Raw genomic sequence first — 26618 nt, 5'->3', positions numbered from 1 at the left:
TTGGCAATATACTTCAATGGGGGAAACTGGGTAAAGAGTAAACAGGATAAATGTATTAGTTCTTACAACACATGAATCTACAATTATCTCAAAATAAAAAGCTTAATTAAAGTAATTTAAAGAACAGAACAAATACAACAACCTCTCTTTCTTCATCTTTCTGTCTCTATATATCTTTATGATGCATAGCTGGAATGATGTTCACTAAATGATAATACTTACTTCTTGATGGTGGAACTCTGGGTAATGTGAATGTTTCTATATTGTTATAATATTTTTAAAATAGGCATCTCCCTTTTTATAAAATAAGTCATTACTTACTTTATAAAAGGGCGATAGAGTACAAAATTTATACCCTTAAAATTATAAGACACTATTAAAATTTAAAGAAGGAACAAATTAATGGAAAGACATCTATGTTCATGGACTGGAAGACTTAATATTGTTAAGATGACAGTACTCTCAAAACTGATCCACAGATTCAATACAATCCCTACCAAAATCCTAGCTGGTCTTTTTGCAGAAATTAACAAACTGATCCTAAAAAATACATGGAAATTCAAGCACCCAGAAGAGTCAAACAATCATGAAAAAGAAAATGAATGAGGAGTTTACAATTTCAAAACTTCTACAAAACTCAGTAATCAAGACTGTGGTACTGACATAAGGATAGACACACAGAGTGATGGAACAAAACAGAGATTCCATAAAAGATTTTTTTTTTAACTTTTATTGAGTTATAGTCATTTCAAAAAGTTGTGTCAAATTCCAGTGTAGAGCACAATTTTTCAGTTATACATGAATATGTATACATGAACATACATATTCATTGTCACATTTTTTTCACTGTGAGCTACCACAAGATCTTGTATATATTTCCCTGTGCTATACAGTATAATCTTATTTTTCTGTTCTATATTTTGAAATCCCAGTCTGTCCCTTCCCACTCCCCGTCCCCCTGGCAACCACAAGTTTGTATTCTATGTCTATGAGTCTGTTTCTGTTTTGTATTTATGTTTTTTGGTTTTTGGGTTTTTTTTTTTTTTTAGATTCTGCATATGAGCGATCTCATATGGTATTTTTCTTTCTCTTTCTGGCTTACTTCACTTAGAATGACATTCTCCAGGAACATCCATGTTGCTGCAAATGGCATTATGTTGTCGGTTTTTATGACTGAATAGTATTCCATTGTATAAATATACCACTTCTTTTTTATCCAGTCATCTGCTGATGGACATTTAGGCTGTTTCCCTATCTTGGCTATTGTAAATAGTGCTGCTATGAACATTGGGGTGCAGGTATCATTTTGAAGTAGGGTCCCTTCTGGATATATTATGCCCAGAAGCAGGATTCCTGGGTCATATGGTAAGTCTATTCCTAGTCTTTTGAGGAATCTCCATACTGTTTTCCACAGTGGCTGCACCAAACTGCATTCCCACCAGCAGTGGAGGAGGGTTCCCTTTTCTCCACAGCCTCTCCAGCATTTGTCATTTGTGGACTTTTGAATGATGGCCATTCTGACTGCTGTGAGGTGATACCTCATTGTAGTTCTGATTTGCATTTCTCTGATAATTAATGACACTGAGCATTTTTTCATGTGCCTATTGATCATTTGTATGTCTTCCTTGGAGAATTGTTTGTTTAGGTCTTTTGCCCACTTTTGGATTGGGTTGTTTGTTTTTTTCTTATTAAGTCGTATGAGCTGCTTATATATTTTGGAGATGGAGCCTTTGTCGGTTTCATTTGCAAAAATTTTCTCCCATTCCATAGGCTGTCGTTTTGTTTTACTTACTGGTTTCCTTTGCTGTGCAGAAGCTTGTAAGTTTCATTAGGTCCCATCTGTTTATTCTTGCTTTTATTTCTATTGCTTGGGTAGACTGTCCTAGGAGAACATTTTTGAGATGTATGTCAGATAGTGTTTTGCCTACATTTTCTTTTAGGAGGTTTATTGTATCTTATCTTGTATTTAAGTCTTTGATCCATTTTGAGTTTATTTTTGTGTGTGGTGTAAGGGAGTGTTCTAGCTTCACTGCTTTACATGCTGCTGTCCAGTTTTCCCAACACCATTTGCTGAAGAGACTGTCTTTATCCCATTGTATATTCTTGCCTCCTTTGTCGAAGATTAGTTAACCAAAAGTTTGTGGGTTCATTTCTGGGCTCTCTATTCTATGCCACTGGTCTATATGTCTGTTTTTGTACCAATACCATGCTGTCTTGATGACTGTAGCTCTGTAGTATTGTCTGAAGTCTGAGAGAGTTATTCCTCCAGCCTTTCTTTTTCTTCAGTAATGCTTTGGTAATTCTAGGTCTTTTGTGGTCCTATATAAATTTTATTATGATTTGTTCTAGTTCTGTGAAATATGTCCTGGTAATTCGATAGAGATTGCATTAAATCTGTAGATTGCCTTGGGCAGTGTGACCATTTTAACAATATTGATTCTTCCAATCCAGGAGCATGGGATATCTTTCCATTTTTTAAAGTCTTCTTTAATTTCCTTCATCAGTGTTTTATAGTTTTCTGTGTATAATTCTTTCACCTCCTTGGTTAGATTTATTCCTAGTTATTTTATTACTTTGGGTGCTATTTTAAAGGGGATTGTTTCTTTATTTACTTTATCTGTTGATTCATCGTTAGTGTAAAGAAATGCAACTGATTTTTGAACGTTAATCTTGTAACCTGCTACCTTGCTGAATTCTTCGATCAGCTCTATTAGTTTTTGTGTGGCCATAAAAGATTTCTTATCAACTGATTTTCCTCAATGGTGCCAAGACAATTCAATGGGGAAAAGACGGTCTTTTCAAAAAACAGTGCTTGGACAACTGGATGTCCACATGCAAAAGAATGAAGTTGGATTCCTACTTCATACCAAATACAAGATTAACTCAAATTGGATCATAATTTAAATGTAAGAGATAAGACTATAAAACTCCTAGAACAAAATGAAGGAGTAAACCTTTTATGACTGTGAGTTAGGTAAGCCTTCTTAAATATGACACCAAAAACAGAAGCAACAACAAAAATAGACAAGTTGGATTTCATCAAAACTAAAAGTTTTGTGTTTTAAAAAACACCATCAAGAAAGTGAAAAGACAATCTACAGAATGGGAGAAAATGTTTATAAATAATTTATCATACATAGCAGCACTATTCATAATAGCCAAAAAGTGGAAACAATCCTAATGTCCATCAATTGATGAATGGATAAGCAAAAAATATGGAATATCTGAGCAATGGAATATTATTCAGCAATAAAAAGGAATAAAGCACTGATTAAAGGTAAAACATGGACGAACCTTGGAAACGTTATGCTAAGTGAAAAATGCCAGTCACAAAAGATCAAATATTGTATGATTCCATTTATATGAACTGCCCAGAACAGATAAATCTACAGAAACAGAAAGTAGATTAGTGGTTGCCTATGAGTTGGAGGTCTAGTGTGAAAATAACAGGTGACTGCAAATAGGTATGGGATTTCTTTTTGAAATGATAAAAATATTCTAAAATTGACTGTGGTGATCTCTGCAAATATACTAAAAACATTGAGTTGTACATTTTAAGTGGGTAAATTGTATTATAAGTAGATTATATATTAGTAAAGCTATTCTAGTAAAAAGGCAACATAATGCAAATACTTTTTTATTTACAAGACCACTATATAACATCACATTTACTTACAGATGAAATAGGGAGTTATGAAAAATTCAGAAATTCAATACAATGTTTAAGTAGAAAACAGACAAGTTTTCATTTTGGAGCTATTTATTATTTTATATTAATTTTTTAATGGGAGGGATAAGAGCAATCCTTTAAGTAGTAGCATCTGAGAAGCAAACTAACGTATGCACAGATAAAGTGATAAACCCGGATTTGCTTTGAAGTAATCTAGCAGTGGATAAGTGAGGTGGGAAAGGGAGATAAAATGTCACACAACTGGTTGGTTGTATCAAGTTTTGAAGCTAAGTAATAAGTATATGGGGATTCATTTATTATTCTCTCTACTATGTTTGAAATTTTCCATTAAAAATAAAAAGTATTTTCCTAAAAATAAATCAATAACTGTATTACATCATAATTTACTGCAACAGTTACTTGTTTTTGGACATCAGATTTGTCCGATTCCATAATTACTAAGAATGCTGTGTAAACAGCCCCCAAATCCACACTTAGTTGGACCACATACCTTGGGAAAGAAGAGATCAAAGGATGTAGTCAAGGATACAATTAAGGTACAAATTTTAGTTTCTGCCCCACCCTCCACCTGGTATTGATGGATATCCAATCACCCCATGGTTAGTTCTGGAGGTTTTTAGATAGAATCTTATGATGAAAATATATTAATCCTCTCAGAAAAATAAATAAAATTTAAAAATATAACGTTAAGCACCAAACTTCCAAAGAATTATTTAAAATATTACAAAATCAGTTTTCCAAAGATATCTATGGTTCTGGAGAAATGATACAATTGATTTTCAAATAAATTTGATTTCCTGAACAGTTTACACAGCACTAGAATATCCTCAAAATTAAGGCAGAGTGCTTTAAAATAAAAATTCTTATCAACTTGTATCAAATATGTATCACCTGATTATATCTAGAGCAGATTAAACATGTTTCTTACTACTTGTAAAACATCTCTATACCCAGACAACAATCTGTATAGTCAATTAGACAATATATCAACAAAGACAATTAAAAATTGGCTCCAAAGGAGGGCTAATGATTAACATAACTGGAAGGACATTAAGCAGAATTATAAATACTAGTAAAGCTAATTCTTTTCACTGAAGGGTAATTGCATGGAACAAATTATGATAAAATGTGAAATCCTTCACAAAAGTACTCAAAGCAAATTAAATTTCAGAATGACAAATACTCAAGTCCTACAGTATGAGAAGTACTGTGTATTGTCTGAGTAAAAGAAATGAGACTGAAAAATAGTCACTATTAATGAGTGAGGCACTTGAAGAAAGTTAATAGTTATCTTTTGAAAAATACTATACCCCAAAATGATTAAAACATTCTTCATTCTTCAGGGTGAGCAATAAAAAGATGAAACAGAAATGTATAATAAAATATTTATAGCTACATGACAATTAAATGATACTGAGTTAGTTTCTCATAAGAACATGGTAGCTCCAAAAAGGATGAGCCCTTTGGAATTTACATAACAATGTCTGACAAATTCCAGGCATTAAATATGACTTCTCTTCTCCCATCCTTTCTTCAAGCCTTTATTCTAGTGGCACTGTTCAGTCTGAAATGCTCTGCACCACAGCCCCCACCTCCTGGACTGGGGAGATGCTACTGATCTTTTACACTCCCAAAGCATTTTCACCAAGATTCACATACTTCCAGGAGCTACCATTTTCCTTTACCAAAGTAGGGGAAAGCAGTCATCATCTTCTTTCTGGCTCCCAGTGAACCATCTCCCCTACTACCCATTTTTCTGATGCTAACTCTTTGAGGACAACAACTGTGTGTCTTTTCAAAACATTTCGTTCTCAGGGCTTGGTATAATAAAGATCTCATAGTAGGTGGTCAAATTAAATCTGCTTAACCCATCTCAGGTTATTTATTTTTTTTTTTACCACAATTCTTGAGGATCATGTGATAGCACTGCAAAAGTATTCTGTAAAGCACTATATGAATGACAGATTTTTACAGGCTATACTTACCTTTTAGATAGTGAATCACAGTGCTTTTCATCTTAAACTATAGTTGGGAAATATAAACATCCCGTTAGTTTCTACTGTTGAATTTCTTAATTCCCTAACCATATAAACTGTATGATCCTATCCCTAAGTTGGGTCTGGTAACCTTCAGGAATATTAAGATTCCCACTCCAGGGATTTTTTCTTTTAATTTTCCCTAACTTCAGATAGAAAGGAAAAATTATGGTTCCTTATTATTTGCTTCAGAGGTACAAAATGAAGAGTCACACAGGACCCTCCAAATCACTTAATCTGTTTCTTTCAACGTTTTGTCCAGACTCCTAAAGCAAAAACTACAGAGCACATTATCATTCTGTCCTGTGTCCAAAGAGATATAACCTGGCTTTTCACTCATCTCTTCTTTCCCATTCTTTCAACAGCAGGAAGGACATGGACACAGAATAAAGAAACTAGTCTCTAGTTCTATTTCTCAAAAACATTCAAAACAACTTTGCTCCCTCAGAAAGACACTAGACTAAAATTAGGCAGTCTCAAATCCAAATGTTTTCTGGGATGGGGCAGGTAAAATATGTAGAACAACTGAACAGGAAGTAAGGAACAATGTTTACTATCCTGGCCCTCTGGAGAAGAAACACCCTGCCTAAAACCTCAACATCTACTGAAAACAAAATGTAAGCCAAATAAAATAGGCCTGCATGCTGGATTCAGTTTATTAGACCAGAAGGATTTTAGTAGCCGTAACACACAAAAATTTGTGGTTTGTATTTGTGAGTTCTTTGCTGAACCTGACAATCTTTAAGCACCTTCTCTTCTACTTTTGAAATTTAACTCAAAGAGAAGGACCATAAAAGCCATGCTTTCTGAATTAAAGATACTTCAGCTGGGAGATATCAAGTTCCAACAGGCCACAATTTGCTGGCTCCTACTTTAATAATGAACCATTCTAATGTCTTGTCCTAAAACATCTTTGGTCTAGAATTTAAACCTCTTCTTTCAGTCTATGACTTTTAATTCTTCTAATATACTCTTTAAACTGTGCAGCAAAGCCACTATCTTTGAATGTCAGAATTACCTTTATTAATAAAATGATGTCTCTTCCAACCAATATTCTAATACCACCACAATCACCACCCCTACGCACTCCAACTCTTATTCAGAAATGGTCTGGGTCAATGGGCATCTACTTCTCTACTATACTGTAAGAAAATTACTGTTTAAATAGCACTCCTTCCAATTCTATAAATTTAGCCAATATGATTCTACTGGCTGAAGCAGCCATGTATATACTACCCTCCAATGACACATAAACTATGGGACAATCCTGTGCTGCAGTCACTCAGGTTCCCAATTAAATGTCATAATATCATAACCCACAGGGTGAGCTTCTGGAGAAAATCAAACCAAGACAAAGAAGGAAACTGTAACTCCACAGTTAGGGTAGGCCCTAATCCAGTACCACTGGTGTCCTTAGAAGACCCTTGGTCACAAAGACACACAGCCGGGGTGCACATGCACAGAGGGATAGCCACGTGAGGAGACAGCAAGTGGGCAGCCAGCTGAGAGAGGCCTCAGAAGAAACCAAACCTGCAGGCACCTTAATCTTGGTCTTGTAGCCTCCAGAACTGTGAGAAAATAAATTTGTTGGTTAAGCTACTCAGTCTATGGTATTTTGTTAGGCAGCCTAGCAAACTAATACAATCTGATTTAATACCTGTGATTTAATTTTTTGAACCAATTAAGAGATCTGGTTGCCGGAGTTTTAGAAAAATGTGTTTTCTTCTTATGCTTTGCTTTCTTTGCTAATAAAACTTTTATTGAAATATAACCTACATTTAAGAGAAGTACACAAATCCTAAGTTTACAGCTCTGATAAATTTTCACAAAGTGAAAACATCTACGTCACCACCACTCAGATCGAAAAACAAAACACTGGTAGCTGTGCTTTCTTAATTCATGGATTCAATACTGAATTTTCTATACTAGTCTCTTACATATCTTGAGTAACTTTGTTTCCTACCTAATATAGATTATTTTTTAACTTTCAAGTGTAAGTCTTCCATGGACATAACAAGTACTGTTTAGGAATGCTGCAATATTACACTTCTTAAGGAGTAACATATAAAAAACAAATTAGAGGTCATGGCTCCAGCATTCTTTTATTTATTTTTCTTTTATTCTTTTTTAACAGGACACTGCGGTTATCTTTGTGAGACACACAGTCTGGTAAACTTATCACATAGGCTCCAATTAATTTTTCTTTCTCCCATTTAACATCTTTTAATATTTTTTTCTGACAGGACTTTGAAGCAAGTAAAGGCTTTTGTAGAAAGTGAATGTCAGCTGAATCACTGATGCAGTTAATTTATTTGAATTACTTTTCATGAATTTTATAGTCTTGAGATAAAATTGTTTCCAACAAATGATAGTTTTTTGAGCTAATGAGGTACTGTGTATTGTTTTCCCTTACCACTGTCTTTCTGAGTAAATTGTATCCTAATGGAAAAGTTCTGTGGCTTTGAAGTAGTTATTCTAAAAGGCTGAAGAATACAGAGAAACTACATAAATGAAAAACTAGGTGCTGAAATCCAAAAAAGATGAGAGGCAGTTTCTGAGAGAACTTCACTGGAATCATAACAACAGTTCATGGAGGAATTGGAGAAGTCCAAATGAAGAGAAAGGTAGGGATGCAAAGGATGTGATCACCCAGGGGACTGAGGGGAGATGGCAGTGAAAGTCCAGTGCAGGCAAGAGCAGGGTGATCAGTCATCCTGGTGTTACCTCACCTGTGGGTTAAGGGGGCTGAGTATTAACTCACCAACTCCCATCAGATACTGGTTTAGAGGCACTCTCAAAGTGAGCTTTAATACCTGGCATTTCTGACCCACCCTCCAGGCAAGGAGAGTAGCTGGCAGCAGAGAAAGCGCTCAGGCAGAGCCACAGATCTGAGATTTAGAAGTTGGCCAATGTGCACAGAAATGGCAAGTGCTGAGGAATCATGGGTCGAGAGCATCTAGGCATTTATGTCACAGTCCCTAAACCATGGGAGTCTGTCCCTAACTTGGGAATGTAAGAGACATTAACCTTCACCTAGAAGCTGCAGAAAAAGGATTAAGAACCACTCTGAATCACCCGTTTTCCTTGGCTAACAGTATATGTGCTCCTCTCAAAAAACTGTTTAACTATGATACATAACAAGCTACACAGTAAACAAACAAACAAACAAAAAACTGCCAAATTCTCACTGTCATTAAGTTTGACATAGTGACATAAAAGAAACCGAAGCTGTAAACAACCCTGGGTGGGTGCTTCTTTCTCTAGGAGCAGAGAAGGCCACAATTTCCAACCGTAAAATATTTTCCAGAAAGGCCCTTTTAGAGGGTTAGGGTTAGGAAAAAATGTGAAAACAGTATGCGTCTGTAGGGTGTTCCCCACTTCTTTCGGAAAAGCTAATGATACAGTAATAAGCAAGAAATTGAGGACTGATACACATACACAGAGTCCTTAGAACAATTTTTTTTTAAAAAAAACTTCAACTGAATTTCTTTTCAGACACAGCAGTCTTTCAGAGCACGCTGGCTCTCCAGCAGTATTTCACCCCTGGCCAGGCCACAACTTGTCTACTTCTAACAGTTGGTAAGAATATGTAAGAACGAACCTTTATTTCATAACTTCAAATGTTTACTAAGTCATTTGGCATTAAAGACATATAAATTGATCTAATTTTTAAGAGATTTATTAAATTTAACTTGGATGAGATTGGTTTCTCTATTCTTCTTGATCAATTTCTTTAATTTTTCCAAAAAACTGACATTCTAAATTGAGGTTTGTATGCAAATTGAATACATCCCTATTGTTTATACTGACATATAATTAAATAACATTTTTTAGTCCATTCATCATACAAATTCTTATCCTGCTTCTATTTTATTGTTAATTTTTATTTTAAAAGCCCACTATTCCTTAGAGTTTGGTCATATTGTATTGACAAGATTTCCTTCTTTCTAAATGTATTTACTTGTTAACTGTAACTTTATGAAATTGGAAAATAACCCATTACATTTGGTAAACACAGCTTAAGTATTCCCCTTCTAACACTGCTACAAATCTGACATCAGTGCTTTGGTACAGCTCTAAAAATGATTCTCTATTCTGTCACTTCTTTGTCAGCCAAATTCCTCAAACAGTTCTGCAGAAAGATTGCTTCATGCTTTCACAGTAATACAAATGACTTGATGAATTGTATTTTCTCCAGGGGTACCTTTACAAGTGGATACTGTAAGCTGTAAAATTCCAAACCACTGTGATTTCAGATAGAGGTGAACCATAAATCAGAAAACAGAACATAAAGAGGGGAAAAAAAATCAAGGAACACTGGAGTCTGAGCATTAAATAGTTCCCACTGACTACATCTATGATGATATTTCAAAATCACTGTTCATTTTTTCAGGTACCATAATGGTATTGTGGTTATGTATTTTTAAAAAAGGAATCCTCATCGAGACATGTACTAAAAATTTAAAGACAGAATGATATGCTGTGTGAGATTTTCTTCAAAATAACCCTGTGAGGTACAAAGGGCAGTGGCTGGGGTATAGCTGAAACAAGACTGACCACATGTTGACAGTTTGAAGTTGGATGGTATGTACATGGAGTTTTACCATACTGTTTCTCTACTTTTGTATATGCTTAGAATGTTTTCCAGAATGGCAAGTTAAGCAAAAACCTCAAGAGCAATCTCCTAAAAGCACAGAAATTTCTTCTGATATAATAAAAGAGAAGAAAAAAGGCAGAAGGAAGAAGGGCCGGGGAGGAACAGGAGGAGAACAACAACAAAAACAACTACTGGGGAGATGAACAGGTTCCCATCACTCCTGCTGGCTTCGTCAAAAAAAAAAAAAAAAAAGAAACCATTTTATAACTTTAATCCCATCAGTAGTTATACCAAATAGTTTGCCCACTAAAAACAACAGCTTCTCTTACACTAAACCAGGGTTTCTCATCCTTGGTACTACTGACATGTTGGGCTGGATAACTCTGTGTTGCAAGGGCCTGTCCTGTGCACAGTAGGATGTTTGGTGGCACCTCCAGTCATGAGATGCCAGCAACATGCACCCAGCTGTGACAGTCAAAATGTCTCCAGATACTGCCAAAGCTGCCCCAAGGTGGAAACCTCTGCACTAGATAATACATAAATATAAATACACATCTAGAAAAGTGCCAGGTTAAAAACATATTCATAATCTGCAGACAGTAATTGAACAGATTATTTTTGTTTCTGCAGGGCAAACCGAATGGGAATTTATGAAGGAACTGAGGTTTATAATAAGTGAAGCTATTTTTCACTGTGATAATCACAGAGAAGCTATAAATCACAGTGATATACAGCCTTATAGAGCCTTAGGAGATTAAGTGCAGCAGGGCAATGAGGGGTGCAAATACATATGAATAAAGTGAATCATACCTTTTTATAAAAGTAATTTGTTCTTAATCACTGACAGCATGTTAGAAAAGCTGGGTGGGGGATATACAGATTTGTTATATTATTCTATTTAGGAGTATGTTTGAAATGTCCCAAAATAAAAAAGTTAATTTTTTTACACTCTACTTCTCTCTTTCTTTTTTTAATGCTGCCAATTACTCACAAAATTGATTTTGCATCTACACTCTGAAAACCACTAGTATGATGATTAAGGGCACAGGTTTACAACCTGCATAATGCTGGTCAAATTACATCCTATGTAAACCCCATTTCTCTCATAATAAAGTAACAATGGCGCCTACCTCACAGGCTTAATGTATGAAATAAATAATTCCTGTAAAGTGCTCACCACAGTGAACAAAGTAAGTGCTCGATAGGTTACCTATCACTGCTTAATGACAAGAAAGATGTAAGCCTTGACAAAAAGTTCCTTCAATTCTTCCAAACCAATACTTATGAGAATATAAATGATATAAGGCACTTTGTATCACAGCAAATATAATTAAGAATATAGTTCAAGTGTCGCTTTCGATTCACTGTTGTGATGTAGCTTTTCATCTCATCATCTTTTTGTCAGCACTGGGTACCCTGAAAGTGGGACTAGTGAAGCTGGGGGGAAGCGGCTACTACTTTTTCACATGAAAGCCTTCTGTACTCTATGTGTGGTTTTTTTTTTAATAAAGAGTAGGTATTGCTCCTTAAAGTAATAAGCCAATTTCAAAGTCTTAGCTTCTTCTTTCTATAAAGAATTACTGTATTAGTATTATCACCATATTAACAGAATACAGTTTCAAACAGTAAAAGTATAAAGGCAGCCAAAGAATGTGTCCCCTATTTCTATAACGAGAAGTTACACAGCAGAGAAAGAAAAACCAGCTACACGTATTTTCTCCATGTTAAATTTGGATATAAGAACTATATAGTTAGGCTCAAAGAGCAAAAGAGACCATGCCCGCATGCAATCAAAAACTGGAATCAGGTTTAAAATAATAATAGCAATAAAATTACTTGAAAAAGCCAAATAAAATAAGTTTTTAGAAATTAAAATATTTTAATTAAAATTGTTTCAATGACTTAGTTTTAATACCTTCAAGTAAACAATTTACACTGTAAAACTGATTTTACTATGCTGTGTTAGGTTTGTAAAGAACCCAGGTTCTTCCTAAAATCTTAAGTATACATGAATCAAAACAAAGAACCAACTTTATAACCTGGAAGCTACAGAAAAATCAAAAGGCAAAAAGAGAGACATGTTTGCACAGCCTGTCATTACCTTCAGGTATGATAAAAACTTTCTAAGTTCTTCCTGACTGCTTTACAAAACAAGAAATGGACAAGTATGATATAAGCTGAGCATCACAGAATTTCAGGAAGCAGCAGATACAACATACAATAAAGGTAAAAACTGACACTTTCTGACATTCTCCATAGATATCAAAACAAAGATACACAGAAAACAGAGGTCCAAAATAGTTATTTATGTAAAAGAAATCACAACCCAAACTTCATTAAAATTTAGGCAATGAAATTCATGTGGAATTCATGAGTACTAGAACTGAAAGTTTAGGTTACATTAATGAATTTATAGCAATAATAAATTTACAGCAGTGACTAAAACTGAAAAAAACCCCAATAAATGTGCCAATATTCCTTGTATTTTAAATCAATTCTTCTGAGGAACAATACTTTAAATATTATCGAAGTCATACACTGTCAGTGTGGTTATTACAACACAAATATAGAAGAGGAGACTACATTACCAAATTAAAAATGCATGGGTGGCAAAGCTAAAAGAGAATTCTAATGTCTTCTTTCATCATTGTACTTTTTACTCATCTATTGGTTATTTCTCCCCAGAAAACAGGGGACTAAATTTTTAAGTTTCTCACTAATAATTACTTTGGTCACATGATTTATTTTAAAATTCCAGGAAATTTTTAGAAATTCATGTACTAAAGAAACAAAAAAAAGGCTTGTCAAGATATACCCCACACCATAAAATCTCCATTCAATCTTAGCACTGAACTTGTGTAATTGCTAGAAATTTGGATGACACTGCTTAAACCATCTCTAAGAACGTTGTTGGTTTTCTGCAGTTAAACTGTAAAGATTATGTTATGGGCGATTACGGACTCATCACAGTGAGTCACAGTAATACACGCCACCTCCAGGATAGTGGTTACCTCTCTGGAAAGGGAGGTTAGGGGTAAGACCAGGAAAAAGAAAAACAGAATGTCAACTGTATCTAAAATGTTTTATTTCCTTAAAAATACTTATGGCAAGTGTTAAGAGCTATGAAATAGAGCTGCTGGGCACAGGGTACACTATTCTCTACACTTTCCCATAGGCTTGAAATATTTTATTAGAAAAAAATGAATAGTTAATTATAAGTTTTAATGCATTTAATTTGTGATTCCAAACTTTAATATTACTCTTATACTCCAGTTTTTTTCCTCCTCCTCACCCACATCCCAGATTATTAAAGCTACAGTATACACCAACCACATATTTATCCATGCATACCTGAATATGAAAAGAGTATAACCATGCTTTTCACTTTCTTTCCAGCCACTGAATAAAGGAACATTTTCTGCTATTAGGCTTACTTTTTCAGAGAATAGACATGGTTCAGAGAGTTGGCAATAAAATTCAAAGCTGAATCTCTGCAGTCAGCCACAAACTTCAGGGACAGTTCAGGAAACAAAGAGAACACTCAAGTCATACATTTTTGTTTCAGTTTAGTTCTTGCTCAGAGTATAAGATTATCAGAAACTGATCTGATTCCAAATGTTCAGCAGCACAGCTGCTGCTCAGAATAAGCAAAAACTAGAGCTCCCTTACTCCTTCCCGCGGGATGCTTGCACATAATTCACTGGGAGAGCTGTGGGAAGCCCTGGCTGGGGTTTAGAGACGGCTGCCCCGTGAAGTGCAGGGAGGCAAGAAGCAACCTGGAGTTGCCAAAGAATTCCTCAGAGCTCGGTGCACAGGCATCTACCCAGGTAGACCTGGCAGCACTTCTGTTACCTTTTAAAAAGAGACTGTTTTAAAAGTGTATTTCTAAATGTGAGGAAATAGAAGAGGGGGCTAGTCACACATTCTGTTAGAGCTTCTGCTCTCTCATCTACATAATACAAATTTAATTTAAAAGTCCCTCCTTCTTGGAATTGTAGGGAGAATTAAATAAGATAGTATAAGTAAAAGCAGGTTATACATCCACATATAAGTGTAATAAATAAATACTTGCAGGTAATAGTTTACCTGAGGTTCAAATCCAATAACTATATATATATATTATATATATATGCACACTGTACTCTTAATACCAACAACAAACACTGAAACAGGCATGGAATCTACTGCTACGAATGATGCTGCCCTAGAAAGCACTGGAGGAAGGAGGTGTCTCTATTAGGCTTCAGCCAATAAAAAGGGTTCAACACATCACAAGGTATCTCAGAATGGAACCTGCAGTCTTTTCCCATCACAGCACACTAAATCAGCACTCCTCAAAATGCTGGTCTATGGTCTAAGGATCCCTGGGGTGAGGGGTCCTCAAGATCATGTGAGTGTCCCCCGATGTCAAAACTGTTTATTAAAATATTCAATTGCCTTTTTCACTGTTATTTGCACTAATGATGCAAAAGCAACGGTGGGTAAAACTTCTGGGGCCAATACAAATCAAGGCAGTGGTACCAAACTATACCACTGTATTCTTTACCACTTGCACTCCCAGTTTAAACAAACAAACAAACAAAAAGGTCAGTTTCAGTTAAAAATGTCCTTGATAAACAGTAAAAATTACATTTTATTCAACTTTGACCCTTGACATATATATCCTTTAATATTCTGTGACACCAAACAGGAAGTACACATAAATCACTTCTTCTCAATACCAACAAAGGATGCCTGTCTCCAGGAAAAGGATTTATGCTGTTGCTTGAGTTGGGAGCTGAACCAGTGACTCTTCTCATGGAAGATCATTTTTACTTGAAAAAACAACTGACAAACCATGGTTATTCACACTCAGGTATCTGAAAGATATTTCCTCAAAAATTAATGGAATAAGCCCATCCTTTCAAAGAAAACAACTGATAGTACATGTTGCCATTAATAAAATTCAACATTTGAAGTAAAAATTAGAAGTTTTTAAACTTGTACCCACTGCCATAAGCTTGACAGCTCTCCATTACTTACAGGCTTTCTGCCTATATCAGTGACATTAATAAAGAAAAAATTTGATATTGTATAAGCAAATGTGTCAATATGTGGAAAACCTATATAACTCAGTGAACCAACAGTCCCCAAATGATGGATGTGTGATGTTATAATGTCATCCATAGGGAAAAGAACACAACCAAAAGGTAAAAGATAAAACCAGTGGATTTCAACTTAACAGAGTATAAAAAGTTCACTGAAAATCAGGTTTCAGACTCTAAATTGCCACCACAAACCTTTAAGAAACTACCACTTGTAAAGTTTTGGTGTGGCATCAAAAGGAGAATATCCAAAATTATCTGAAAATGCTGTTAATTATTCTTCCCTTTCCTTACTACATATTTATAAGACGCCAGATTTTCTTCAGATATTCTACCAAAATAATATATCGCTAAAAATTGAATGCAGGAGTGGATGTGAGAATCCAGCTTGTCTTTTAAGCCAGACATTAATGAGATTTGCAAAAGGTCACTCTAATTTTTTTTTGAAAATAGGAGTATTTTTCATTAAAATATTTTATGTTAATGTAATATATAAAAGGGCCCTGACACCAAAAAGTTTGAGAACCACTGTACTACACTGATACAAAATAAATTATGATAAGGCTAAATAAAATTTTAGGGAGTCCCACTGCATGGCAATTAGTAATATGCAGATGGTGATAATTTATGCAACAGTATAATTCATGTAAAAGCAGTGCTAAGAAAAAAATTCAACAAAAAAACTAGCTGGAGTTTGAATGCTATTAAACACACATAAAAATACATACAGCTTAATTCAAACCTCTGAAAATTATATAACTGATATCCGATTCTCAACCAAGCATTATTATATGTCCAGTAGTTAACCAAGTGTCACATCATACAGCATTGAACTAATGTGATTAGCAAAGAGAAAGTAAAAGAATTATCTGTACCAAAATAAAAATGTAGTGAGCAAGAAATAAAGTGGGAAACAAAGGAATTCAATATTCAACTCTGAACCTCAAATGTCCTAAGAAAAAGACTTTGAAGGAAGAAAACCCATCCTTCAGTTACTAATAAACCATCTCACTTAAAACCACTCTAAAGAGCACCTTTTGAGTACTAGTAATTCTTAGGAGAAAACAGAGAAAAGAAACTACTTCAACATATATTTGCTTTAACAAGCCCATGTGTTATGTGCTCAATCCTATACTAGACACTATGGAGGTAAGCAGGAGACATAGTTCCCTGCCCATAAGGTTTAATTCAGGCAAAACGTGTTCCCTCTGCCTTAAACACTCCTAGCTGGCTAACTCCACAGGCTACCTTCTGCCTCTTTCAAGATTTATTTTAAATCCCACCTTCTCAGTGAGCCCACATTTGACCATGCTAATTAAAATTTCAAGCCCCATCCTCAACATGATACTTCTGATCCCACTTTCTGCTTTTTCTCCCCAGAGAACTCACCACCTTTCTGGCTGCGATATACTTTACTTACTATGTTTACTATTTGTTGCTGTCTCCTCTTACTAAAATGTAAGCACCATGAAAGCTGAGATTTTGCTAACTAAAGCATTCCAGGCCTAAGTAAAAGAGGGCCTGCTAAAAGCAGGCACAAATATCAATTTTTTTGAATTGATGAGTTTCTAGAAAGGGGTCAAAGACAATGAAAACTTAAAGCAAAAAAGTCACCTTCTCTCCATCAGCTCCAGCCCAGATGCTCAAGCCAAAAAAGCTTGAAAACCATTCTAGACTTCTCTTTTTTCCAGTCACCCCCTACCCAAGTCAATTAACTGCCACAAGCTGTCAAAATTACCTCTAATATCTCCAGAACAGGAATCCTCTTTCCTACTACCACTGTACCAGTACAAAGGTTTTCATCTCTAGACTATGAAATCCACAGCTGAGCTTTTCCACTTTGATCTAACCAGGACCATTAAATGGATTTTAGATAGGTATGACAGAGTATGAGAGGTAGGAGAAAGCTACGTGAGGAAGAACAGGATACTTGAAAGTGAGAGAAATAAATTTTACATTCCTTTCTTTCCTCCTATTGTTGCACATTTATTTATATACTTCAAGGTGCAGCTCAAATATTTTCTCCACTTTTGATGCCTTTCCCAGTTCCTCAAGCGAAAGTACATACTCTTTTTTTTTTTCCCCTGGTACATATTTCTAATACAGAACTTTCTGTAGCAATTATTTTTTCATATCCCAGTTGCCCAATGGTACAGGAGTCTAGTCTTATTCTAGCACAGAGCCTAGCATCAAAAATAACTGAATAGATGAACAACTTTTAGTCTAGAACTGGCAATTGTAAAGAAGAAAACCTAAGTCTGAACAAAGGTAGGGGTGCAAAGGACAAAAGAAATAGAAGTTATCTGGTTACCAGCAAATGGCAGATAAAAACACTGAACTGAAGACCCAAGGGGAAAAAATAAAGGCCACATATATGAGGCATTTCCACATAGATGAAGGTAGAGAGGTAAGCTAATAGAGATAGCCATGAAAATATTTAATAGAGAAATAGCTTTTTTAGAATTTCACGGAGAAATCTGGAGGTGGAAGGGCCAATCCAAACAGTCCTTAAAAATGAAACACATTCACTCAGATAGGAATACTCAACTAGAAATAATGTTCATAAAATGCAGACTGTTTTAATTAAGGGGAAAGCATTTTAAAATACAGCATCAGACCCCTCTAATCCCATCAACCCAAAGACACTCATTAGAAAACATGGCTCAAAAGAGGTCTCTCAAAAACCAGCAAAAGTATGTTAACTGAGGAAATAAAGTTATTAAAATTAAACTCAACACACTGAACTCAAGTGAAGGTGTAATTTTTCTTACAAAATTCTGTTGTATAGACCTGTGCACTATTGAAAAAGAAATAAAGAGCCTAGAAAAGCAATTTTTTATAGGAAGGTACAGTTCTAGACTTGGGGGGAAATGTAAAAATATTCAGGATAATGTCTACCTCATGTTTATTTCAATGTAAAATAAACGGCTTGCTTGTTGTAAAATGACTCAGTGACTTATACTTCGGCAGGTTCACGACAAACCAAGCTAACATTAGAGTGGTGGCTCCTCAGTTTTTTGGGGCCTCAGTTCCCTCTGAGACTCCAATGAAAGCTATGATCCTGTCCTACAGAAAAACATGAAGACATCCACACATAGCTAGCATTTTAAATACGTCATGGCAGTCTGCTGCCATGCTGTCTATTTATGACTTCCTAGAGAGCCAAGGAACCGAGATGTAGAACTATTACCTTAAGGAGCAGAAACAGCAAATGACACAAGGCTCCTCAGAAAAGGAAATGAACTATTAATAATTCTAGAGCCTTTTCCTTGGTTATCCATGCAATCAAAAAGACTGAACACAAAAATCTCTACTGGCAGAATTTTATCAAGTGATAAACGCCCAGATGTAGCTAAAATGCATGCACACACCTTAAAATAAATTTGAAACCTAAAGTGTTGAAAATTAAGACCTAATATTAATAATAGTAATAACAGCTAATAGTTACTGAGTATATACATGTACCAAGTATTTTCCAAAGTGTTTAAAATGTATTCATATTATATATTAATGTAAAGAATTATTATCTGCATTTCATACATAAGGAAATCAGAGCACAGAAAGGTGATAAGAGAGTTAAGGAGCACTGACATGAAATAGAAATGCCTGAGATTAAGACGCAAAGACTACTTGGAGCTCCACGCAAAAACTAACAGAGCTGATTAAAGAATTTGGCAAGGTAGCAGCATACAAGATTACCATACTGAAATCAGTTGCATTTCTTTATACTAAAAGTGAAGTATCAGTAAAGGAGAGTAAACAATTCCTTTTAAAATCACATCCAAACAATAAAATACTTAGGGGGATAAATCTGACCAAGGAGGTAAAAGACCTATACATGGTGAACTACAGAACATTGATTAAGGAAATTAAAGATGACTTAAAAGAAATGGAAAGATATCCATGCTCTTGGATTGGAAGAATCAATATTGTTAAAACGGCTATACTGCCCAAGGCACTATATGAATTTAATGTGATCTCTATCAAACTACCCATGACATTTTTCACAGAACTAGAACAAATAATCCTATAATTTAAATGGAATCACAGAAGATCCAGAATTGCCAAATCAATACTGAAGAAAAAGAATGAAGTTTGAGAAATAACCCTCCCAGAACTCAGACAATAGTACAGAGCTACAGTAATTAAAACAGTATGGTATTGACACAAAAACAGACATACAGATCAATGGAACAGAATAAAGAGCCCACAAATAAACCCATACACCTACAGTTAACTAATCTTTGACAAAGGAGGCAAGAATATACAATGGAGAAAAGACAGTCTCTTCAGCAAGTAGTGCTGGGAAAACTGGACAGTTGCACGTAAATAAATGAAGTTAGAACATTCCCTCACTCTATACACAAAAATAAACTCAAAATGGCTTAAAGATTTAAACATAAGACAAGACACTATAAACCTAGAAGAAAACATAGACAAAACATTCTGACATAAACCTTAGCAATGTTCTCCTAGGGCAGGCTACCCACACAATAGAAATAAAAGCAAAAATAAATGGGACCTAATTAAACTTATAAACTTTTGCATAGAGAAGGAAACCATGAGTACAAGAAAACAACAACCTTTGGAATGGGAGAAACTATTTGTAAATGACGCAGCTGAAAAAGATTTAACTTCCAGAATATATAAACAGCTCATACAACTTAATAACAACAAAAACCCAAACCAAAAATGGGAAGAAGACCTAAACAAGCAATTCTCCAAAGAAGACATACAAATAGCCAATAGACACACATGAAAAAATGCTCAATATCACTAATTACCAGAGAAATGCAAATCAAACCTACAATGAGGTATCACCTCACACCAGTCAGAATGACCATCATTAAAAAGTTCACAAATGATAAATGCTGGAGAGGATGTGGAGAAAAGGGAACCCTCTTTCACTGCTGAAGGGAATGTAATTTGGTGCAGCCATTATGGAAAACAGGATGGAGATTCCTCAAAAAAACTAAAAATAGACTAACCACATGATCCAGCAATCCCACTCCTGGGCATATATCCAGAGGGAACTCTAATTCAAAAAGATACATGCACCTCAAATTCATAGCAGCACTATATACAATAGCCAAGACATGGAAACAACCTAAATGTCCATCAACAGATGACTGGATAAAGAAGCTGTGGTATATTTATACAATGGAATACTACTCAGCCATAAAAAGAATAAAATAATGCTATTTACAGCAACATGGACAGACCCTGAGATCATCATTCTAGGTGAAGTAAGCCAGAATGAGAAAGAAAAATACCATGATATCATTCATATGTGGAATCCAAAAAAAAAAAGGACACTAATGAACTCATCTTCAAAACATAAACAGACTCAGAGGCATAATAAACAATCTTATGGTTATCAGGGAGGGGAAGGGAGTGGGAAGGGATAAATTTGGGAGTTTTGAGATGTGCAAATGTTAACCACTATATATAAAAATAGATTTAAAAAACAAATTTCTTCTGTATAGCACAGGGGACTATATTAAATATCTTGTAATAACTTTTAATGTTATGAAAACAAATATACACGTGTGACTGGGACATTATGCTGTACACCAGGAATTGACACAGTGTAAGTGACTATACTTCAATAAAAAATAAATAAATAAAAATTAAAAGAAAAAAAAGAAGCAAAGACTTCCCTTATAGTGTGCGCCATCTAATGGCAACTTAGATCTGTATTTGTATTATTACAGTTCTACAAACCAAGAACACATTGTCCAAACTCCAGAAGATGACAATCTTGATTCTTTTCCATATGCCTGCCAAGATAATCTTTATAATACCATATTCACTTTGGAGTTCACTGTAACCAGAAATGTGAATACAAAATGTTCAAAAAGAGCACAACACTAACTAAACAATTTACAAGATCAAAAATGAAAGATTAATTTTGAGGACAAGAAACCTTGGCTTTCTAAATCACTGTCTTTTGTAGAAGTACCTGCAATGAGCCATGCTTTGGAAAGATTAGCAACTTAATAAGATGTAAAAAAAATCTGAAATAGGGTAACTTTTTCTACAAAGGAAGTTCAAGTCTCCCTACCTCAAACTTTTTTCCAGGCCCTGCTTCCTTCTTATCATCTTGGTGCCATGCCTCTTCCACTCCAGAGGCAACCACAAAAGCAGAGAAAACCTCACAGGTTCAACAGGTCTTATCACATTCCATTAATTGCAAGACAAATTTCAGATTCCTTGAATGTGCCTACGCTATGCCCTACACAATGGAGCATACAGTAAGTATTTGTTGAATGGTTGAATCTTCTCCAGGAGAAAATGCGTATGTTTAGCATTTTCTACCTCCCATAATACTACACTACAAATTATTATGGCATCAGAATAATGTAATAAAACAAATTTTTCACCTTAAACCACATGATGGAAAAGTTATAATTTACAATTTTTAAAATTCTACCTCCAAGAGGGGAAAAAAGAAAGACATGTATTTTTTTTGTATTTTTTCAACATCTAAGATTTTTTTTAAACGTTTTTTATTGAGTTATAATCATTTTACAATGTTGTGTCAAATTCCAGTGTAGAGGACAATTTTTCAGTTATACATGAACATATATATATTCATTGTCACATTTTTTTCTCTGTGAGCTACCACAAGATCTTGTATATATTTCCCTGTGCTATACAGTATAATCTTGTTTATCTACTCTACATTTTGAAATCCCAATCTGTCCCTTCCCATCCCCCGCCCCCTTGGCAACCACAAGTTTGTCTTCTATGTCTATAAGTCTATTTCTAATCTGTATTTATGTTTTATTTTTGTTTTTGTTTTTGTTATTAGATTCCACATATGAGCAATCTCATATGGTATTTTTCTTCCTCCTTCTGGCTTACTTCACTTAGAATGACATTCTCCAGGAGCATCCATGTTGCTGCAAATGGTGTTATGTTGTCAATTTTTATGGCTAAATAGTATTCCATTGTATAAATATGCCAAATCTTCTTTATCCAGTCATCTGTTGATGGACATTTAGGCTGTTTCCATGTCTTGGCTACTGTAAATAGTGCTGCTATGAACACTGGGGTGCAGGGGTCATTTTGAAGTAGGGTTCCTTCTGGATATACGTCCAGGAGTGGGATTCCTCGGTCATATGGTAAGGAAAGACATGTATTTTTGACACCAGTTTATGTAGCTATTGGCATTCCAAGAGATACCACAAAAAATTTATCTGAGTACAGCTGACTCCTGAACAACACAGGTTTGAACTATGTGGGTCCACTTATACCGGATCTCTTTCAATGGTAAATACCACAGTACTTCACCATCTACAGCTGTTGAATCTTAAGCACAGAGAAATGCGAATATGGAGGAATCTTGGCTATGGAGAGCTGACTGTAAATTATACCCACACTTTTAACTGTGCGAGGGTCGGTGCCCTTAACCTTCCCATCATTCAAGGATCAACTGTATGCTCCTTTAAAGCAATGATTTTTTTTTTAAATGATGTTCTTAACACATTATAATTTCTTACAGTTTTCTTTGTAATGTTTAATGAAAATTTCACAAAACCATAGATCTTTTTCTTTATACAACAAATAAACTTTCTGAATTAGATATGAGAAATTAGTTCTGTTCAAATGAGGTGGCCTGTTGCTTTAATAGTAGTATTCTCAAGTCAGTGAAGGTTAAAAACCAAGAAACAACGAAAATAAACATATATTCTTACATATGCCACAAAAAGTTCCCTCTATATCTAATTTACAAACTGAAATGTTTGCTCCTAATTAACTGAACTGTTAAAATATCTGAGAGCAAATACAAAATTAAACACTACACTACACAGAGCTTCCTGGAAGCAGAAACCAATCAAAAGAAGTTAATCCCTATGCATTAAAAACTAATCCCTATGCATTAAAAACTACAGAAAGCCTACAAGAGTCAAAATTCTGACAAAAATATTCCCTAATATGAAGCAGTATTTTTTAAAACACAACTTATAGTTGCTAAGTATCAATTTACCAAAACAGGCAAGGATAACCTTATCTTGACAAAATTCAGAATACTGTTTCTTCAACATCCTAGAAGACAGCTTGATGCACCATACTCTTCCATCTGCTTTGTTCTATTTCCTCATGCCCCAAATGGAAATTAAACCCTTCCAGTAACAGCCAAAATTTCATCAACCACAGGAAAGTACTCAGAGCAGAGAAGTAGAATGACAGGAATAAGAGGGAGACTGGATAGATGGAATAGCCCTGGCAACGACCTTAGAGTACATGTTGAGAGAGAAAATCTATACAACATGTATAGAAATTGCGTTAAATAATTCTATTCCCACTTACCTGATGAGCTCTCAGTAAACACTGTTAATGTCTGTCCTCCAACACTTTGTAAGACAAATGGATGTTCTCTAGGAGCGCTGACTGAAGCTGGTTTTCCGCCAATATCATGAATATTCGCAAGATCCTCATTCAAAGTAAATGACACCTAACACACAAAACCCAGAGCTTATTACAACAGACTTTTTTATTTAAAGTATCTGTACAGAAATTCTGATTATAAATCAAATACTTTTCTAATGTGAATCTTTTCCATCTTATTAAGCATTTTTTAAAAACTTTATCAATCTTTAATCATTAGTCATAAAAAGAGAATCTAGTCCCATTTGTCAGAATAACGGAGCTAATCTACCACTATAAAGATACACATTATTTAGACAAATGTTTCCTCTGGTCTATGGCTGAAAAAATTCTATTTCTAAAATAGAAATAAATTTTTTTCCTAAGGTGTGTGAAGTCAAAGGACCATGTCTTGTTATATTTATATCTTTAAATAAACTAAATAATTTGTCTATCTATCCATCCATCCATCTGCTAGCCAAGTGCCTGGCACAAAGTAGGAAAACAGTATTTGCTGAATGAATGAACATTTTAACAATATTAAGAAAGCAGCTGTACTTCTTGAAGCAGGGGGAGGTGACCTTATTTATTCTAAAGCTTAAACACTCCCATAAGCAGAGGATATCTTTCATTTTTAGGTCCAATGACTCCTGTATGAGTACATAGTACTGTTTTATTTTTGAATATTTAAATAAATACAACTAAATATTTATAAGGATAATTCAATATTGAGGTTTAGAATAAAAAAGACACAGTAGGTGATCTTTCAAAATGATTTTCACCATATGCCAGATCTCCCCAGATTTTATATTAAAAAGATTTATAAACTTAAAATATTCATCTCCCAACCATGTAGAAAGATTATGAAATATTATTTAAATATCTCTATTATGTGTCAGGTACAGAAATTACATTCTGGACTTAATGAGTTAAAATCTACAGTCTTTAAAAATCCAAATCAAATGCATTTGCTACACTGAAACATTGTTAAAGTATTACTGAAGCAACACTAATTGTCATAGTTCCAAGAGAGGGGATATTTAGGTCAAAGTAGAAAAATGCTAAGCATGAACAACCAGAAAAGAGCCCATTCACTCATACAAGAGTGGCATTTATAATACTACGGGCTCCTGACCATCAGCCACCAGTTTGATGTGGAGTTTCCCAGAATGCAAACACTACCGTCTCTTTACTACTACTAACGCATAGTAAAATCTCAAGTTTTAAATAAAATTTTCATAAAAATAATCTTACCTCCGTTCGTCCTTGATTCCTGAAAGAGATGAAAGAAAAGTTTAATTATTTAATTTCATGTTTCTTTCAACTGAAAGCTAAGAACTAAAAGAACACTACTTCATATTTACTAAAATAGTACATTTACAAAGATTACCCTTGGCTGTCCTAACTACTCCAATTTGTACTCCTTTAGGAAAAACAAATTCCCATTACTCCCACACGAGTATTTTAAATATTGTGAGTTTGTGTCTCTTAACATTATTATAACCTGTCCTAATAATACTTTATCCAAATGATGATCTTATTACAATTCTTATCTTTATTTCTGAGCATTTTTAGCACTCAGCAACACGTGAATGGCATATTTAATACCAGATATACAGTACTTCAGCAAATTTTGCTATTTTGTCCAGCTGAAGAAGTTTCATTTACCTAACAGTTATACCTACAGTATAGAGGTCCTTACAAAACTGAAAAATAGAGTTACCATGTGATCCAGCAATCCCACTCCTGGGCATATATCCAGAAAAGACAAAAACTCTAATTCAAAGACTGTAAGATTTGGCAACAATGTGCCCCCAATTCATCATGACAACAATCCCCTCAACACGCACAGGCAGGCACTGAATTCACCACAGCCTCTTCCCAATCAGTCCTAGCTCTGCCCGCTGAGACGGTCTGGGAGCAAGGTGGTATCCAGATCTTAGCTTCTAAATCCCATTTTATCTAGAAGGAACCAGAGCTCCATGGAGAAATGACTGCCTCCAGGGCTCAGACAGAAATGGACAAGATGAGTCTAAAACATCTCTCTGTAACAAAAAGTAAGTCCTCAAAAGAATGATGAGGACATGTCACAAGGATATGGAACTTACACTACTGAACTGTACACTTAAAAATGGTTAAGATGGTAAATGGTTAAGATGGATTACATGCGTTCTTTACCACAATAAAGAAAAGAAAGATCATGGGTGCCAGCTAGAAGCAGCTTCCACCAGCTAAACTTTGGACAATTTGAACATCAGAATAAATGATGGTAGCAAACTGTGATCCACTGAACAAAACTGGAATCCGTGAGTTCATACTAACATAAATAAATAAATTAATATGGAAAATTTGATGAGGAATGGAGTATTTTTATAGTGTCAAAGTACCACCACACAGAATTCTTAATTACAAAGGGGAAGAGTAAATTTACTGTGAAAAACCTTAGAAGATACTCCTTAATCAAGTCATCAAAGTTACCACTACCACAATGAAACAAATGAAAACATGCAAATCTTGTTAGAATACAAGAAGAACCCAGCTTCACTTCTGTAATATACTTGCCAAAGATACATAACCAGAATCTAACCATGAAGAAATATCAAACTCAAATTTTATAAAATAACTACCTTGAAAACACACACAGTGTTGATGTTGATACAGTATATCACAGTCAAGGAAAGACTTCCAAATGTTCCAGATTTAAGGACACTAAAGAGGTCTGACAACAGAAGGCAAAGTGAGATTGTGGACCAGATACTTTTGCTATAAAATATCATTCAGACAACTGGCAAACCTTGAGTGAAGTCTGAAGATTAGGTAGTAGTACTACTTGATGT

At 34.8% G+C, this 26618-nt stretch overlaps 1 protein-coding gene across 1 annotated transcript in view; it reads right to left on the bottom strand.

Annotated features, from left to right (window-relative positions):
* Positions 1-26618, bottom strand: part of GTF2F2 (general transcription factor IIF subunit 2) — a 121376-nt gene that overhangs the window by 82285 nt on the left and 12473 nt on the right. The window contains exons 3-4 of the mRNA XM_006176252.3: positions 25036-25054; positions 23725-23869 (exon numbers count right to left, since the gene is read on the bottom strand). Of these exons, the coding sequence (XP_006176314.1) occupies positions 23725-23869; positions 25036-25054 (164 nt within the window). The remainder of the gene's footprint in view (positions 1-23724; positions 23870-25035; positions 25055-26618) is intronic.

This window comes from Camelus ferus, chromosome 14 (genome assembly GCF_009834535.1).
Source record: "Camelus ferus isolate YT-003-E chromosome 14, BCGSAC_Cfer_1.0, whole genome shotgun sequence".
Taxonomy (NCBI): Eukaryota; Metazoa; Chordata; class Mammalia; order Artiodactyla; family Camelidae; genus Camelus; species Camelus ferus.
Note: the sequence above shows the minus strand (reverse complement) of the source record. Positions and strands in the feature narration are given on the sequence as shown.